The 19,912-nt window shown below is 42.6% G+C and overlaps 1 protein-coding gene across 1 annotated transcript in view; it reads left to right on the plus strand.

Annotated features, from left to right (window-relative positions):
• Positions 1 to 19,912, plus strand: part of DOCK2 (dedicator of cytokinesis 2) — a 396,194-nt gene that overhangs the window by 321,534 nt on the left and 54,748 nt on the right. Inside the window, exons 31-33 of the mRNA XM_063087676.1 lie at positions 8,919 to 9,019; positions 9,106 to 9,164; positions 19,301 to 19,449. Coding sequence (XP_062943746.1) covers positions 8,919 to 9,019; positions 9,106 to 9,164; positions 19,301 to 19,449 — 309 coding nt within the window. The remainder of the gene's footprint in view (positions 1 to 8,918; positions 9,020 to 9,105; positions 9,165 to 19,300; positions 19,450 to 19,912) is intronic.

The following is a 19,912-nucleotide window of genomic DNA, read 5'->3' on the forward strand; positions in this document are numbered from 1 at the left end:
CACCACTTGGCATGTACTGTCATTTGAAGTCATCTTTCTTATTTCTCTACATGCCTGTTTTCTCTTTCCTCCAGCAGAATGTAAGCTTTGTGAGTGCAAAGACCTTGTGCTCACAGTGACTCTGTGCTTTGTGTCTGGCACTAGTGGTCTCCTTGGGGAGATGATGTCTGGGCTGAGACATGTGAGATCCACCCTACCAGGAGCACCAGCCTATACTTTCGTAGAACTGAAAGGATGAACATTGTCTTCGAACAGAATTCTCTCCCACTGCTTGCACTCAAATCAGCAGAAGCAATAATGATAGCCTCGATGCAAAGACAAGAGAAGCACTTTTAAGGACATTATCTCTCCAGCTCTTACAACTGCGCTACAAGTTAGCTGCTATTACTAATTTTTTTCTGCAGTGAGTAGGTAGTCTAAAGTCACACAGTGCATCAGTGCAGAGTTAGGACTAGATCTCAGCAGTGGCTGACACCAGAGCTCACACAGATAACCACGGCTACATGCTACACATGGAATTCACCACTTCATTGTGTTGACTGCCTGGCAGGGTCTGGGTAAGAGTTTCTCCTGCCATTATAAATCTTTGTTATGGAAACAAAACATGTCACTTTGGCTGTTTCGAAACAGGAGAAATGTTTGATTTCCTTCCAAATGCAGCCCAGATGTCTGCAGGCTCTGGTTATGGGTGTGTTCAGGGAAGTTAATAGGGCCATTGCTTTTTTAGAGGGCCAGCTTGGAACAACATACCTAGGGGCCAGCGGTGGCAGTGGCCATAAAACTGCAAGCTGGTTTGTTCATCTCTTTCTATGGGCATTGACAGTTATAGCCTAAGACCTGCTTTCCTCACTCTGGCTCTCCTTCATGGTCTTAGAGGGGTACTTTTCAAAGATTCAGCTTCAATCTTTTATGCCATTTTTTAAGGTTTTGTACTGTTTTCTTGAAAGAAAATCTGCATCTGAGAGATGCCCAGGAAATGGGGTTTCATACCTGGAAAGTTTGAGCTTATGAGCTGTGTGACTTTAGGCAAATAACTTCACCTCTCTGGGCCTCAGTTTCCTCAACATTAAATGAGGATAGTAATATTAGCTATCTCATTGGAGTGTGAGGATTAATTCATGTAAAGAACTTAGAATATGCTGGGAACATCGTAGCCATTTAATAAATGCTGGCTCATTATAATAATAATAATTGATATTTTTTGATGATGATGATAATGATGATCGCCCTAAATGTGTCAGGGCTGGGAACTCATGTCAGTCTTTGATAAACAGGACAATAGAGAGGCATCATTCTGGTCACCACAACATTGCCTGGGGCTGTCACACCTACAGGATTCTGTAAAACAGGAGAGTGGCCAACATTACAAAATAAAATGTCTCTTTTTCTAATGAGGCCTCCATAGATATTTATTGAAAAGTACCCAAGAATGGGATCATTTTTCAACCTTATCTTTGTTCTCTTACCTCCTCCTCTCCCCTCCCCATGTGAGAATGGATTTGTTCTCTGTACCCTGCCTGGAACATGCCTTGTCTCCTTCTTATGATTTCATTAATTATGCATTTAATATCAGCAGGAACAGCATCCATCACTGAGTGCTGCTGGCCTTGGCAGTCACTGTCCAGAGGAGGGGCAGGTGCAATGAGATTATCCCTAATATCTTTTCCAGAATTGTGGTTTTATGATTCAAAGGGCAGAAAGCAAGAAGCTCTGTGGGTGCCTCTCTGTAGGTGACAAGACCTGAGAATTATAATAATGGTGTTTTCTGCTTAGAGCTGAGGTCATTTGCATTCCCAAGCCCTACGCAGGATACTGGGCCTTGGTGTTGGCATCCATTTGCATGATTAAAGAAGACCAAGAAAAAATTTCAAATTTAACTTAGCAAAGACTTTTGTTTAAGAACAATTCTCATGGGCCCAGGCTATTGCAAATGCTTTGAGGAATTTGAAAGCAAAGCATAACACTGCCCTTCCCTCAAGGATCTTGGAGTCTTGATAGAAGGCTACATAAACCCATCTTCTAGCATCTAAGCATTTTTTTAAAGTAATTAATTAATTTTTCTTAATTGACATGTGTTAATTGTACATATTTATGGGGTAAGGTTGTATTTCAATACATGTATACAATGTATGATGATCAAATCAGGGTAATTAGCATATTTGTCATCACAAAATTTATCATTTCTTTGTGATCAGAGCCTTTGAGCTCCTCTCTTCCAGCCAGTTGAGAACATACAATAAATTATTGTTTGTAGATACCCAGCACTACTATAGACCACTAGAACTTTTTTGTCCTGCCTAGCTGTAATTTTGTATCATTCAAGCTTTTGCAGAAGGTGACTAACTTTAGGCGTCTGCTTAAGGCATTTTGATCCTTGTCATAATCCTGTTCACCCATTTTACTGGTGAATAGACTAAGCTTCAGAGAGGTAGTTGACTGTTCTGTTAAAGGTCATCTAATTACTAAATGGGGACTCTGGGATTCAACCCTAGGCCTGTCTACAAAGCCCAATCTCTTTCTCCTCTTCTGCAGAAACAGCATGTCTTTGGATTCTAGGAGACAGCTCTATTTAGCTCAGAAAACACTCTCTGCATTGTTAGTTTTTACTGGCATTGGGATAGAGAGCTCCATGGTGACTGGCTGTAGGATTAGACTCTCCGTGTTGGAGACTCTCACTGGCTCTGGAATCAGTGGTCACACTTAGGATCCAGGAAACCGATTTCTGTTTTAGGCAGCTTTTTGATTGGTACTAAGAACATTCTCTCTACTTGGGAAGCTCTAATTGGCTCTGGATGTAGTCATTCCTGCCTAGGCCTTGGGGCATTTTGGGGTCAGCTTCTGGTCATCAGCCCATCTTGGGATCATTTTTGAACCTGCACTGGAGATCTTATGAAATGAAAAACTTCCAGAATATTCATAGCCATTAGTGGAGGAATGAGGGCCAGCTTGGTCTTTACAATGGGAAATGTAACCAGTGATGGCAAGAAAAGCAAGGGAGATACATGCACACAGAGAGAGTAGTGATCAAAGTCTTGAAAATGCCCATCACACCACTGCAGAGAGACTTCATAGCAGGCAGGCACCACCTGCAGAAAGATGGGCATATGCCTGGTACTGTTTCCCCAGCCCTGCCTGCTTCAGCTTTTGGGTCCTAGACAACCTCTGGTCTGATGTTCCTAACCTGAGTTCACACCTGGAACCTTTCATTTCCAGATCAACAACATCCCCAGAATAGTTATGGCAACTGGGCCTCTACCATATAGTCAGAGAAGGGCCACTGACTGCATTTCAGCAACACTGTGTGCTGAGTTCTTTTTTTTATTTTTCTTTTTAATTGGAATTTGGGATAAATGATAATTCAAGACCATTGAGAAAGAATCCTTAGGATCAAAAATTCTTCATCTCTGTGCTATAAAGACTGTAAAACATCAGAAACCTTTACCAACAACAAAGGCTAAAGGAAACAGAGAAAAAAGAGGAGCTATTTTAGCCGAAGAGCAGAGTAGTTAAGAATGCAAGTCTCGTCACTTATAACAGAAAAATAAATAAATAAATAAGTAAATAATAAAGAACACAAGTCCTGGAGTAAGATAAACTTGGTTTCAAATGCCACCTTCATCATTTCGTAGTTGTGTGACCTTGGATAAGTTATTTAACCTCTCTGGGCCTCAGCTTTCTGATCTCTAAAATGAGGAGAATAATAACACAAATCTCATAGTTCCTGATCTCTAACATGAGGAGAATAATAATGCAAATCTCACAGTTCTTTAAAAATGCATAGAGAGTGCTTGGCTCATTAATAGATTCATCCAACAAATATTTCCAGAGCACATGCTGGGCCAGACATGACACTAGACGCTGTATATACATCACAAAATAGAAAAAGTGAGGTTCATGCCTCCATGCTGCTTACATCCAATAGAAGAGACAGAAAATTAATTTTATTTAAAATATCTCATAAATGCTGTGTAATGAGTGGTGTAATGAAGGGCGGATCTACTTTAGTCTGGCTGAATGGGGTAGGATTTCCCAGGAAGTGATGTTTGAACTGATATTGCAAGACCCAGTAGGAGTTTACTACGCAGCGATTTCCTCACTTTATCCTTATAACTGTACCCTTTAGGTACAATTATCCTCATTTTCCAGATGAAGAAACTGAGAATCAGAGAGGTGGGTTAACTTGCCCATGATAATGGAGCTGGTAATTAGATTAGAACCATGGAAGGCAACCTGACAATAGTTATGAAAACAAACAGCAAACACAGCAAAGAAACAATAACAAAACATGCATGGACCCTGTGCCTTAGTGATTCCAAGTCTAGGAATGTGCATTACAAACATGTAGTAGTTTCCCACACATAAAGATGTTTAAGCAAGGACAGCACTGTAGCTAGAGGAGAAAAAAAAAAAGGTTGGAAGCAAGCTCAATGTCTGTAAATAGGGAATTGGTTAAAATTAAAGTACATCCTTATAGCATAATACAACGCAGCTATAAAAGAGAGTGAAGCAGATCTGTATATGCTAATATGGAAACATTTGCAAGATATATCGGTAAGAGACAAAAGCCAAGTACAGCAGACTATTAAAAAAAGGTGTCCATACATATATTTGTTTATGCATAAAAATTTCTGTAAGGATATCCAAGAAATTAACATTTTCTTTTGGGGAATTAGACCGGTCTAAGGCAGAATGGAAAATAACATTTTACTATTTAATTTTTTCTATTTTTTTTTAACCATATGTGTATATTACTTTAATAATTAATTTTTGATAGTTAATTCAAAATAACTAAATTCTTATTACATCCACTAGTGGTATGACTTTGGGGGGGGGTCATTTAACTTATCTGGACCTTATTGTTTTTACATCTGTGAAATAAGGAGTTGGACCAGATGACACTTAAATTCATTCCAGCTTTTACCCCCTATTGTCTTATGATTTAAAAATATTAAATTTGTAATCAGAAATCCTCACCTCTTCCCCAGGGAAAGAGACCTGTGTGTTTTGCTAGAGAGACCCAGTGGCACAGGGAGGAAGGAAAAATTTGAGACCTTATGAAACAAATGAAGAATTTCTCTGATAATACGATGATCAATAAACAAGTTTTTTTCTGTAGCCCAGCTGTATTTTAACCATTGTGCCAAGTATGGCATTAGGGACACAAATAAATGGAAGATAGGACCCTTGCTACTGTGGAGCTTACAGTTGAAGAAAACAGGGCATACAAATACTACATGACCAGTGCCACCACCGCCACCACCATTCCATTTATTGAGCACTTGGCATGTGTCACACCTGTGACAGATGCATTACTTTCATATTATTTCACCCAGTCCCAACAATCCTTTATGGTAGGTACCATTATTTTTGCCATTTTACAAATGGGGAAAATGAGGCTCAGAAAGGCCAAGTAACTAGCCAAAGGCATGCCATCCAGTAAGTGGTAGAACTGGTATTCATACCCTGGTCTGCAAGGCACTGATGCATGTGCTCTTAACCACTGGGCAATGCTGTCGTGGGAAGTGGATGGCGTGCAAGGCCAAGTGAAGAACAGTGGACCAGATTCTGTGTTGTGCACTGTAAGTACTCCTCAAATTAGGGACGGATCGGGCAGACCCAATGTTTTCTGCAATCTGGGAAGGCTTCATGGAGGAAATGAGTTTTGAACTGGGCTTTGATGAAAGAATAGGACACAGACACTTCAGGTATGAGAACCATGTGAGCTAAGCCACAGAAGCCAAAATGATCCAGTCATCTAAGGAATGGAATCTAAGCAGACCAACTTGCCTAGTATGGGCAGTTTGATGAAGGAGAAAACACTGGAGTCCAAGGAAATCATATAAAGCCTTAAAAGCCAGGTTAATGCATATCATCCTGATTTTGCAGAAACAAGAGTCAAGGAAGGTTTGGGGCAGAGGTATTGTGAGTACCCAGCCTCTACTAGTTGTGGCCACTGCTCACTTCTCAGGGCATTGCACAGAGCCGCCAACTATGACAATCTCTCAGTTCCAAAAGTCATTTCCACAGAGTACCATGGACAGAACAGGGAAAGGACTGTCGATGAGGTGCTTGGGTGACCCATTTCTCATCCACTAAGAAGATGAGGCACAGCTATGGCCTTGTGGTTAACAAAGATCTTCCAGGAAGACAGCCAGAAGAAAATCAGGTCTACGCCTGATATATATAGAAATATATCCATGAAAATTAAAAACATATGTCCTCACAAAAACTTGTGTGAAAATGTTCATAGCAGCATTATTCATAAGAGCCCAAAGTGGAAACAACCAAAATGTCTATCAATGGATGAATAGATAAACAAAACATATATATCCATATGGTAGAATATTATTCAGCAATAAAAAGAAATGAAGTACTGATACATACTGCAATGTGGATGAATCTTAAAAACTATGCGAAGTGTAAGAAGTCAGACATGAAAAGTCACATATTGTATGATGCCATTTACATAAAATGTCAGAATAAGCAAACCCACAGAGACAGAAGGTAGATTAGTGGTTGCCAGAGGCTGAAGGTGAAGGGACGTAAGAGGGAAAATGACTACTAATGGGTAGAGGGTTTCTTTTGGGGGTAATAAAAATGTTCTAAAATTAGATAATGGTGATGGTTGTACCACTTTGAGAATATACCAAAAAACTACTGCGTTATACACCTTAAAAAGTGAATTTTGTGGTATGTGAATTATATCTCAGTTTTTTAGAAAAAGAAAATCGGGAATGGGGTGACATAGGAATCACTTCTTGAAAGAATAATTCAGGTAAAATAGAGGCTAGCAAAATGCTCAACTACATTTGACATGTCTTATGTTGGGGGCATTTCTGGAATTATTCTCAGAAGTGATGGTAATTCGACTTGCTTTGTCAGATATAGATTTCTTACTGTACTCTGATTACTCTAATGCAATCCCCTTTAAAAACATTTCCCACTTTAAAAACATTCCTTTCTGTGCCCTGTGACCATGGTTTTCTCTTTCCCTGGACAGTGAGGTTGCTACGGAAACAAAGGAATTGTACTCCAAGGGTTATGGAAGGCTTTGGAGGATTTTGAGGAGGGGAGTGGCATGATACAACTTGTTTTAAGCAGATCCTTTTGATCTCTGTATGGAGACCTTACGAGGGCCACAAGCCAGGAGACCACTTCACTGTTCCCCAGGAGTAGCTTGGACTTTTGGACCATGGGAAAGAAAGGTTCAAGTAGAGGAGAGCACGTTTCCTAATAGAATGTAAGCTGCACAAGGGCAGGCATTGCTGCCTCCATAACCGCTGCCCTGTCACCACACTATAGCAATGCCTGGGCACTTTGATGATATTCAAGAAATATTTGTTAAATGTATCCTCAGCTGAAGACTGACCATGGCATGTTAAAAGAGCCCTGAACATCAATCAGAGGGTAGGAGTGCAAATCCCAGGTCTGCTGTATATATAACAAGCCAAGCGACCTTTGGCAAAATACTTGACCCCTCTGAGCCTTAGTCTTCTCATCTGTAAAGTGGGATTAACGAGACTATCAAGGTTTGAGAGATAAAAGGAGGAATGTATGAGAAGGTGCCTGGACCATGGTTAAAATGAAATGCTTATTTTGCTTTTTTCTGCAACTGGAACCACAGGTCCATTTGAAAGAGATGGCCTGGAAGTAATAATGACATTATCAACAATAGATCTGCCTTCTTCCCAGTGTTGACCACCTGCAACCTCCAGAGAACATCTTTGAACTAAAGATGAAGGTCTCAATGGCAGAATGTTACCCATCCTCTTGCTGTATAGTATTAAAAAGGGCCTAAAAGTAGAGGACTTTTTTCAGCAAAGCTTTTCTCTGCTGGGTCTTCGAAGGGCCTTGGCATCTTACAGCAATTGCCCTTAAGTACCCAAGAAGCCAGACTCTCCTATTGGCTTTGATACCAAAGGAAACACTCAAATAATGAAAAGGACAACAGTAAGGGTAACAAGTATTTTGGAGCTCTTACTGTAATTTACACTCTTTAAACATATCATCTCATGTCATCTTTACCACAACCCTCTGCAGAGTGTGCCCCAGTTGTGCAGACAGGTGCTCTGAGTCTCAGCAGCACTTTGGCTTGGATCTACATCTCTCTGGTTCTGTGGTCTATATCATTATTGCCATCACGGTGGCTAATCTTTCTGAGCACTTGCCATGTGCTCAGCTCTCTCTATTTTACTGCAAGCTGGTGGAGTGGGTTCCAGTATTAGTCATTATTTTATTACATTAGTGCCAACAGATCATGCACAGGTGAAAATTATGATGAGCCCACAGAACACATAGATTTCTAGGTCTAACCCCCAGAGGTTCTGATTCAGTAGGTCTGGGCAGGGGCCAGAGAATTTGCATTTCTAACAGTTTCCAGGTGATTCTGCTGCTGGGGGTCTGGGAACCACACTTTGAAACCATTGATCTAAGGGGAAAGAAAAGGCTAAATGTTTTAAGACAGAATGAATTGCAGACTAGTCCCCTGAGCTGTCAGGTGAATTAGGGAGGACTTCCAGAGAGGCTGTGGTCCCTGACCTACCTTGTCGTTTATCACTCTCTAATTACAGGGCAGGAACCTGCTCACCAGCACACCCAGCTGGGGCAAGTTGTCTTTCAAAAACAAAACAAAGCACGACAACAACAACAAAATAGAGCTAAAGTCCTCCTCCTCACCCAGAATCCTGTTGTCAGAGAGGAGACATGGTCAGTGCTTGCAAAAATACATCCAATGTCCTTGCTTTGGCCAGGATGTTAATTTCAGAATCAGTGCCAGTTAGAAAATTTCAGTGCACACAATTAAACTGGTTCTGCCTCAGTCTTCTGCCATCTTCATAAATTATTCACATACCCAGGATTTAATATGCCTTCCCACTTCAGACCCTCTCCATAACTGTTCTCTCCTCTTTCATTTACAGCTGTGGAACAACTATTTTCATCTGGCGGTGGCTTTTATCACTCAGGATTCTCTGCAGCTGGAGCAGTTCTCACACGCCAAGTACAACAAAATCCTGAATAAGTAGGTTACATTTTTGGATTTCCTAAAGGGGGTTGGGGGGTAGTTTATGACATGGTGCCTGAAGCAGACATTTTTGTTCCTCCTAGGCACGGGGACATGAGACGGCTAATTGGCTTCTCTATCCGCGATATGTGGTACAAGCTTGGTGAGTGGGCATCCAGACAGACACATCTGCACGTGCCAAACTCCTTCTAGAAGACCATCCATTAGAGGGCCACAGGACCTCAGCAGTGGGAGCTTGAAATAACAGTTTATCACTGTGCATACCCCTGATCCTTTCTAAGTGCCTGATTGTGTTCTGAATGACAGAAGGTGCCCCCACCCTCCCCTCACCCCTGAACAGCTGTGAATCTGCGCCTGCGTGATGCCCCCAAGGGGTTATGAAGTCAAACTGGAATTTATAAGAGGGAGGAAGGGACAGCAGGACTGCTGCGGGAACTCAGTTTTCACCCTTCACAGGAATGCTTGCTGCTGATGGGTGCACTGTTCTGCAGCCTGCTTCTTGCTGCTGATGTGATGTGGTCCACAAAACACCCTCCAACCTCACGGGGAGAATTGGGTCTCTGGAAGCTGAGAGGGTCTTTTGAGCTGAAAGGTGACCCCAGAAGCTGCCCCCGCCTCACTGAGCTATAGGTATCATGTGCAACCACCTGAGTGCACCCATGAAGGGAGGGATGAAACTAGTTTTTCTAAGAGTTATTGAGAGTCTGAGTCAGGCCTGTGCTAAGAAAATCTTACTTAATCTTCATATCACCTCCTGCAAGGTGGAAAATTTCCCCCCTTCCTTTTATTGATCAGGAAACTCAGAGAGAGAGATGGAAGCAACTTACTTGAGATCAAACAGCTGGGAGCATGGTTTTGATTCTAAGAGGACAAGGGCCATAAACCTTGCCCATGGCCTGAATCCTGCTCCACAAATATGTGCTGAAAGGATGAACGGATGGACGGATGGATTAATGAACAGTAATGGATAAAGAGTGGGTTCACCACCATTTTTTTTTTTTTGCTCCCTCCTTGACTCTCTAATGCCAAATTGCTCTGCTGTGGGCTTGGCCGTTGAACTTCCTTGGTGAAGGCACTTACAGGGATTGTGCCTATCACTTGGATTTAACTTGTGTTACCCTCCCAGACTTTGCTTCTTGCTTCCCCAGAACTCCTGGTGTCTGCCAGTCCCCATTAGATTTTTCTGAACAGCAATTTCTTGCCCTTTCCAGCAAGTTCTATTCACTGTAGTGGAAGCAAAGGGCAGCGGATGGACTATCAGTCTGGGTTCTGTGGTTGCTGGTAGCATCGGGCACATGCTGGATAACAGGAGGGTTTTTATCATTATTTTTACCCTTGCGCCATCAGATGGAACCCAATTTTCCTGTTCTGGAAAAGTTGTTAATCATCAGAGCTAGAGGCCTGGCTGGTCAGCTCAGTTGGTTAGAGAGCCTTGTTGTAACACCAAGGTCAAGCACTCAGATCCTCCTACCAGCTGGCCACCAAAAAAAAGGAAAACAAAGCTGAGCCCATAGAACAAAGGCCTGCAAGGCAGAGCCCAGGCAGTTAATGTAAGAGTGAAGGTGCTGGGCATGTTAAACCTACGGAAATTCCATAAAGCAGGGACTATCAACATTTGGGGTCAGATCATTCTTTATCGTGAGGGCTGTCCTGTACACTGCAGGGTGCTGAGCAGTCTCCCAGCCTCCACCCACTAGATGCCAGTAGCACCCACCCTAGTTGTGACAACCAAAAAAGTCTTCAGATATTGCCACATGTCACGGGAGAGAGGGGTGCCATGTCTGCCCCGTTTCTCTAGAAAAGCTTATCTTTTTCAGTCTATCTTTCATTTCTCCACTTCGGATAAGGATAAGGATATAAGAAATAATTTATGTTTGATTTACCATTGCTTTGAAATAGGGGGGATAAAAGCACAGTGCAAGCACAGGGCTGCCTGGTAGCCAGCACCCAATCTCAGGGTCAGGGATATGGAAAGGAGTGGGGGGACCTGGAGCAAATGAAGCAGACACGTCCCAGCGAAAAGAGACAGTCACTGTTCCTCCCCCGTTGATTGCTGTCCTACTTTCAAGCCCGATGTTGTCACACCTTCCATTTTTTCAAAAGAAGCCAGGAAACTGGTTTTTAAAATGCACTTTCCAATTTATGAACATAAATGATAACTAATTGAAAGTTTTCCAAACATTGGATGTGCCCAACGAAATGATAGGGCCCAGATTCAGTTCGCTTCCGAGTCTGCATTCTTTGCTTTGCGATAGCAGAGGCTGGATAAGGCAGTGGTGGGCTTCCCTTCCCAGCTCTAACCCCCAGGCACCGCCAGAATTGCAAAACAGGGATCTGTGTTTTGTTTGCCTCAAGTCATTCCACACAGCCTGCTTTTTTCTCCATGTCCTCCATTGCCATTGTTTTGCACACAGAAGATTTTATTTAGATATAGATTATGTCTTGGCAGACATTCCTGCACTCCCAATTATGTTGATGAATGAAAAGATGTTACCAAATATTCCACCTGCTTAGAATCACAGAACATCAGAGCTGGAAGGGCCCTTTAGAGATCATATTGTCCAGCATTTTTCAAACTCTTATTTTTAGTTGAGGACCAATAAAAAAAAAAAAATCTCGTTCTTGATAAGTAAAATTGCATGAAAACAGAGCTATTCTAATTGAGTAAGGTGGGGGGGGCAGAGCCCATCATAATGAGCTGCTCCTGAGCTCCCCATGTAGACCCCTGAGGGTCTTCTGGGGGAAGTCCCGAAGTGCTGCAGGGAATAGTTGGAAGATACCGGTCTGGTCCAAACTGCCATTTTATCAATGAGGAAACTGTAGGCCAAGGGAAAAAGGGGTTTGTACAGGACAGTTAGTGGATTAAGGTCAGAAGTCGAACAAGCACCTTGGCCAGAGTGTTCGCTCTGAAGCAGCACAGACTCTTTGCTGTTTGCAAATACCCGTAGGATGAACTAATGCAATTGAAAGATGTATCTGTCAGTGTTTTGAGGTTGCAAGAAAGAGGCATTGATTGTGGCTGCTTTAATCAGAGAAGGTATTTATTGGGGAGGCAAGGATAAGCTGAAGAACCAGTCTATGGAAGGACAGGGGCCAGAGCCACTCTAGGATCCGGGGCAGGTGTTATGGCCTCCAGCACTACCTTCTGTTGTATCATTTTGCTAAAGATTTAGTCTCCAGAGACCACCATTCTGTGGGCCTTCCTTGGATGATCTCTTGAGGTTTCCAACAACGCTAAATCCATCGAGGGAGGTGGAATTTCCCAAAAAAAAATCCATGATGATATTACTAGAAGAAGGAATTATAGACAGAGGTCAGACAAAAGCCACAGATATACACAGCAGAAAACAAGAAGGGTGCTTTGCAAAGATAGCTGCCTCCTTCATGTCTTTCCCGGGCTTCTGGGGAAGAGGAAAGTATCAGCCTGCAGTGGTTTTCCTGGCTACAGCAGCCTTTCACTCAGTTACATGGTTGCCTTCTCCTTGCCTGTCTCTTTCAGGGCTAAGAGAAAAGAAAGTGGACGCAGAGGGAAAGGATAGTTCCCCCATTCCCACCCCACCCTGCACTCTATGGAATGCTGGCATTAGCTTTCTCCTAGCATGCTAATGAGATTGACTTGATTATCCAAACCAGGACTAAACACTGTATACATTAGGGACCAATGTAGTGAGACTACTACATTGGGTAATGATAGGTTTGAAGGTGCAGTTCATGGAATATTCAAGATAGAGTGAAACTTAGAAGCTATGTGTAGCAGACTCTGCTGATTGCCCATGCAGTAGCCATTCTGCTCTTCTGCCTGGCTAACCAAATCCTGATTTTTTTTTTTTTTTTAGAACTGTAATTTGCTCAGTTAACAATATCTTATAGCAGGTGATGGCCATGTGACCCAAGTCCATCCCGTGAGAATCAGCACAAGGACATTCCCAAGGTCAACACAAATCAGCAACTGAGCTGAGGCTAAAAGAGCCTGTCTCTTGACCCCAAGTCCAATGTTCTTACAAATAATTTTTTTCAAAGCATATGCAAATTCTTGTCAAAGGTTGTGAAATAGCCGACTAACTATGTTTTTCAAAGAGTACCGGTAATGAGTAAATCACACTGCATGTTAGTTTTTTAAATTTTGTTTTAATGCCAGAAGCAATCAGGGTACCATCATCATGATCATCAGTATCATCATCTTCTCCTTCTCATCAGGAATGACTTGAGCAACCCTGTGATTATGAGACAGTTAATTGCAAAGCTATAATCTCAGGCTTGAAGATTGTTTAACATCCTTTGGGGGAAAGTCTAGACAAATGTGTGTGTGTTATTTGGGGAGAGGAGGTGTGGGCTGAAAGGTCTTAATGGGAAGAAGGACACCATGTTGTTGAGGAGCCGGCCACTGAAAGGGTAATACCATTTGTGTTTTTGGATCATGGGACAATGCCAAATGTAATGTACTTTTCCTGATAGTGTAGCATCGTAACATTTGATTTCTGCTTGGCGTGAAGCAATGCACATTTTGCTAAAATGACTTCGCTCTTAACCCTCCCACATTCACTTGGATTAATGCCGGGCTGCAGTGTTAACAGGCGTCATGGGAAAAAAGACACATTTAGCGGCTGGCGTCTTGGCCTCGTGCATGGGAAGGTCACTCCTGGCAGAGCTGGGATAGCAATTGGGCCATTAATTTTTAAGCATCTACCAAGTGCCCAGCTTGGTGCTAAGCTCCAGGGAATGGTGGAAGGGTTGATGAAATACAAGGCATGGTCCCTGCTCTGGTGTCCAGTAGCAATATTGCTGTTGAAAGTGAAATGTGTAATAGAGACTAAGGCGTTCAAACAAAAGAGATGTAAGTTGAGACTATAATGATGACTGTGTTGGAGGAAATGGCTCCTGAACTGGACACTAAAGGGTAGCTCATGTCAGGACTGAAGAAAAGACAGGGAAAAGGCAGGTATTCCAGGAGAGCAACCAGCCTAAGCAAGCATGGCTTCTTAAGGTTGGGCTGGAAATAAATAGGAAATGGGATTAGAGAGGCCATCCATCCATTCATTTATTTATTCGTTCATTTAACAACAAATATTGAGCACTGTGGTAGGCAGAATAATAGCTCCCCAAAGATGTCCATGAAATACCGAGAACCTGTGGAATATGTTACCTTATATGGCAAAGGAGACTTTTCAGGTGTGATGAAGTTAAAGATCTTAAAGATGGGGAGAGTATCTTTAGCTATACAGGTGGGCCCGGTGTAATTACAGGGTTCTTAGAAGTGAAGAACAGAAGCCAGAATATCAGAGTCCAAGAGAGACCTAAAGAAGCTACATTTGCTGGCTTTGAGGATGAAGGAAGGGGCCATGAACCAAGGAAAGCAGGGAGTCTCTAGAAGTTGAAAAAAGGAAGTAAACAGATTCTTCCTTAGACCCTCCAGAAGGAGCTCAGTCCTGCTCACACCTTGTTTTTAGCCCAGTGAAACCCTTTTCAGACTCCTGACTTCCAGAAGTGTAAAATAATAAATTTGTGTTGTTTAAGACACTAAGTTTGTGGTAATTTATAACAGCAGCAACAAGAAACTAATACAAGCACCCTCTAAATGCCAGGCACTATGTCAATGACAGGGGTTAAGAACAAAACCAGATTAGATATATAGCTCCTGTCCTCATGGGCTGGTAATCATTGCACTGAGTAGTTACATGCTAATTGCAGTTATTTAATTATGGCTGTGAAGGGGAAATAGCTGTACAGCAGAAACTTGGGGCACCCAGAGAATCTATGATGGGCTCCTACCTAGTGAGTGAGCCAGGGTTGGCCTCGATGAGGAAGAGCCAGGAGCTCTGAGCTCCAAGCAGTGCTGCCTTATAGAAATAGAATGTGAGCCCCATGTCTAGTTTTAAAGGCTCTAATGTCCACATTTAAAAAAATAAACTTTTAAAACAGTGAAATTAATTTTTAACAATATATTTTATTTAACCTCATGTTCCAAAGCATTATCATTTCAACATGTAATCAATACGAAACATTACTGAGGTTTTGGGAGCGGGGAGAAGAGCCTTTGAAATCTGGTAGGTTTTTTGTACTCACAGCACATTTTAGTTTGCACTAGCCACATTGCAAGTGCTCAGAAGACCCATGCAGCTAGTAGTTTCTGTAAGAGCTCTAGAGAATGAATAGGGATTTACTTGCAGGGGCTGGTGTGGGGTAGGATTTGGCTTTGGAGTAGGGTCACCCTCTTCATCACGAACAGCATCCACACTGACAGCTTTTTAAATGTGCCAGCCACTGCGCAAAGCCCTTTGTTTACATGAACTCTTTTAATCTTCTTAACAGTTCTACCAGGCAGATATTATTATCTCCATTTTGCAGATAAGATTGTGGAGGCTCAGGGAAGTTAGATCAGAAACACAGTGCCACACAGCCATTGAGCAGCAGTGGCAGGACCTGGACCCAGGCTGTCAGACTCAGAGATTCACGCTGGTCTAGAGGGAAGCTGCAGCTGGGCCTGTCCTGAGTAATGAGGAGAGATTTGATTGCCTATCTCAGAGCATCACCAGGAGGGAGCTTTTCCAAGCCTAAGGTGGAGGAGCAGAGATCTGTGTTCTTCTCCTTTCAACTGAATGAGTGGTTTTTTATGATGAGCCCAGCTTTGTTTCAGGGTCCCCAGGAGGCTTGCTGGACTCTGAAGACCAGGAGTCATAACTTGCACTCATCCCTGTTCATTTCAAGGTCCGTGCCAGCCTTTAGGAATCCGTATGTGCTCAGAGTTCTCTGTCCCATCTCAGCCTTATGAGGTCAGGGATTTTCCTAACGTCACTCTTCAGCTGGGTTCACAAAGCCCTCCTTCCTTCCTTCCTTCCTCTTTTTCTTTCAAGGTCATTTCTTAGTGCCCTCAGACCCTTCACATTCATCTCACAGTCTATCCTGAGAGGACTGATGGATGAGGCCATTGCACAGATTAGAAACCGAGGCCCGAGAACACATGAGACTCCTTTCCACCCACACGCCTAAGCTCTTCTTCGTGCTCTCATTACCACAGATCCTGTCCCAAAGCCTGTGTAATTCAGCATTTGGATTTATCCCGCTGGCTTATTGGCACTTTAAAAGCCTTTTCTAATCGGTATCTATTCCCAGTGAGATTCAGCTTCAATTATATGAAAAAGACCCTCTTACCATTCCCTTCCTTGCCTTTTTTAAAAATGCAGCAGCAGGTGTGTCTCCTGGATGAGAATGTTTTATTCCAAATGATTTTGTATTCAATTAGCCACAGATACGTTTGATGTGTGTGTATGCATCTGTGTATATAAACATGCACACACATACACACACATTTGGATTACTTGAACACAAAATCCAATGTGCTAAAATTCCATTTTTTATGTAAATGAATTAAATTTCTTTAGGGAGCATTGTAAGGGCCATTGAGATCACACTGTATTTAGAGATCAGCATCTGTCTCTCTTTCTCCCTATTCTGCCAAATATCTCCTCAATCGACTACAAAGAATGCAGGTCAAAAGTATCTAAGAAATTCCAAGTCTGTGGCTTGTCCGCCCTTTATTTTAAACCACCTTAAATATATCCTTATCCAACCCAATGCCCTCCAGCCTTCTAAAGGCCTTTGTTGCATAAGCAATTTCTTCATTCCATGGTGGCTTATCTGACAGTTTCCCATTTACCTTCTACCTATTATTGCACTCGACTTTGAATTTTAAAACCCCACTGTGGTTTGAAAAAGACTTAAAGAATCTTGAAGGACAAAATCAGAAACCCAGCTTCCAATTACTATAAACCTGCCAGAAAGTATGTGTTTTTTTTTCTTTTTCTGTTTTTTTAGTGTTTGGACCAAAGCAAAGTCTTGAGGCTCAAGTGTAATCCAAGTGCATCAAATAATGAAGCTGGTTTCCTGGAAAAGTGTCTTTGTATTTCACTCCACTCTCTGCCTGATTTCACCATTTCATTCTCACTAACTAAAGATATTCCTAGGATGATGCCTTTTTTATCTGAATTCTGGGGAAATACTCCAACATTAAGCCTCATTTAGGCTGAATGAAAATTCACTTCCTTGCTGCCTTCCCTCTTGGCTCCTTTTCTGTTTTAATCAAAAGCAACTTTGCAGGGCCACACACCATACCACCTGAGTTTCTCCACCCCCAGGAGCTCTATGCCCCAGGCAAGGACCACAAATGTTCATCCTGACAATGGAGAAAACCAGGGTGAGCTTCTTGGGTGCTGAGACTCAGGAGAAGAAAGAAGCAGCAGCTGATGAAATATACAAGGTGTCAGCTTCAGTGATAGGGCTGCCAGCCTATGCCTACCCTGGCTTCCCAGGAAACCCCTGCAGTTTCTGAGTGCTCCTATTTACTAACCGTCTCTGCCACTTCTGATGCGAATATTCTGAGGAGTCTGCTCAGTGCTGCCTTTTGTGGTTCATTGTGACCAAACATCACAATGGTAAGAGCTAACTTAACATTATAGAAAGTGTACCACATGACAAGCACTGTTCACTGTTTTCAATAAATAATAATTCACTTATTCCTTACAACAACCCTATGAGATAAATACTATTATCCCATGTTACAGATGAAGACATGGAGGTCCTGAGAGGTGACATAAACTTGCTCCACATGAGACAGCTAATCGACAGTGGAATCAATTTACAAGTTCGGGCAGTCTAGCTCTAGATTTGGTGCCCTTAACCACTGGGGCAACACTGCCCCTGCCACTGGGCACTGATTCTGCAGGGTTCTGTGCTAAGTACACACAGACATATTTTCACATGATCTTCTCAACAGGTGGATATTGCTATTGCATTTTAATGAGACACATATCCAAGTCACATAGCCAGTGAGTGTAGGAGCTAGACAAATGTATTTTCTCATTCAACAGATATTTATTGAACATCTAATATGTTCTATTCTCAGTGCTACAGATACAATGGTGAGAATAGACACTGTATTAGTCTGTTTCTGTTGGTTATAACAGAATACCTGAAACTGGGTAATGTATAAACAAATAAAATGTGTTTCTTACAGTTTTGGAGTCTGGGAAGTCCAAGGTCCAGGTGGCACACCTGTTGAGGGCCTTCTTCTTGGTGGGAACTCTTGTAAAGGACCTCTGTAAGAGTCCTGTGGCAACATGGTGAGGGCTGGACAACAACACTTTTTATTGTGCTCTGCTTATAAAGCCATCAGTCCACACCCATGATAACCCATTAAGCCGTTAACCCATTACTCCACGAATAGACTCATCTGTTCATGAGAGCACAGCCCTTATGATCCAAACACTTCTTAGAGGCTCCATCTTTCAACACTGGCACGTTGGGAATCAAGCTCCCCCCATGAGCTCTGGAGGGGACAGACATTCAGAACATAGCAAACATTGTCTCCACTCTCATGAAGCTCTCAATGGGGGAGGCAGACATTAATCAAATGATCCCACAAATAAAGTCAGCATTTCAAAGTTGAGTAAGAGGGCAGAACCTAAGGAGCCAGTGTAGGGTGTCTGACCCAGCTGGGGGTGGGGTGGGGATAGGCAGGGGGCTTTTCCCTCAAAGAAGTGTTTGATCTAAGATGGGAATGACAATGGGACCCATCCCAGGGAAGCCAAGTGGTAATGAAGGGGTGTCTTGGGGAGCAGTCAGGGAAAAGTATTCTCAACAAAGGAACAGTGTGTGCCCAAGCCTTGCAGTAGAGGAAGCAAGGTGGAATTGTGACATTTGAGCCAGACCAAGTTGTGGAGGGGACACAACGGGGATGCCTTGGAATGAGGCAGAAGAAACAAAATGTTGTGGTTTATCTGATCCTAAAGCAATGTTCTCACTCTCACTGTTCCACCGACCATACTATGACAGCAGGCACTTGGCAGGAAATTCTGCTTTTCTCATTTCATGAAACTGTTGGTAAAAGCACATTTTACACGTCTCAGAACATGGCTTGTGTTGCAGACAGACATAATTTCAAATATCCCTGTGCTTTACCTTCACGAACATATTCCATCAGGGCCCCATTTGCAGAGGGGATAATGCAGGTGAAAACCCTTGTAAACAGGGACATGCTTTACACACGCCGGTGTTATTATCCTTAATAACAGAGCTCATTTGAGATGATGCATGCACCTCTTACAGGAGTTAATATATGTAAAGTGTTCAAAACAGTGCCTGGCTTGTGGTAAACAACGATATCAATATTAACTATTGTTTTTACTATTATGCTTCCCTTTTTTTCTTTCCCCAGGCTTGGTCTGAGGAGGATCTGTACGTCATGAAACTGTTTTATGTGTTCATGTCTCTCTTCTCTTTCAGGCCAGAACAAAATCTGCTTCATCCCAGGCATGGTGGGACCTATATTAGAGATGACACTTATCCCTGAGGCTGAGCTCCGGAAAGCCACCATACCAATCTTCTTCGACATGATGCTGTGTGAATATCAAAGGAGTGGGGATTTCAAAAAGGTAAAAAATGAGGCCGGAAACTCATGCCAGCATCCCTAATCCCCAGCCCATTTCCTCATAATGATATCCTCGTTCCGTCTGCCTGAGCTACATTCAGAGGCTCGGTGTAGGATAGGGACATTTATTCATGTGCCCGGAATGAGCTGGCAGATCGGATTTGGTCAGTATTCTATCATGCCTTTCTGCCTGAGGCCAAGATTAAAATGCACTTTCTTGCTGTGTATCTATTTGGTCCCTTTCTCCAGAGTGTAAGAGTCCTACTTCCCTACCTAATCATTCTGTAAAGGTGTGTTCCAAAGGCCAACCCCTCCCAATCACCCCACTCTTGCGCCCACCCTTGTCCAGCACTTCATCTTCTGGGATGATTTTGAAGAGCCACATTATGTAGAAAAAAGCCGATGCTGCCATGTGTCACACTCATCTGTGCATCAGAGTGGACTTAGCGGAGTGTGGCTCTAAGAGT

This window comes from Cynocephalus volans, chromosome 2 (assembly GCF_027409185.1).
Source record: "Cynocephalus volans isolate mCynVol1 chromosome 2, mCynVol1.pri, whole genome shotgun sequence".
In the NCBI taxonomy this organism is placed as follows: domain Eukaryota; kingdom Metazoa; phylum Chordata; class Mammalia; order Dermoptera; family Cynocephalidae; genus Cynocephalus; species Cynocephalus volans.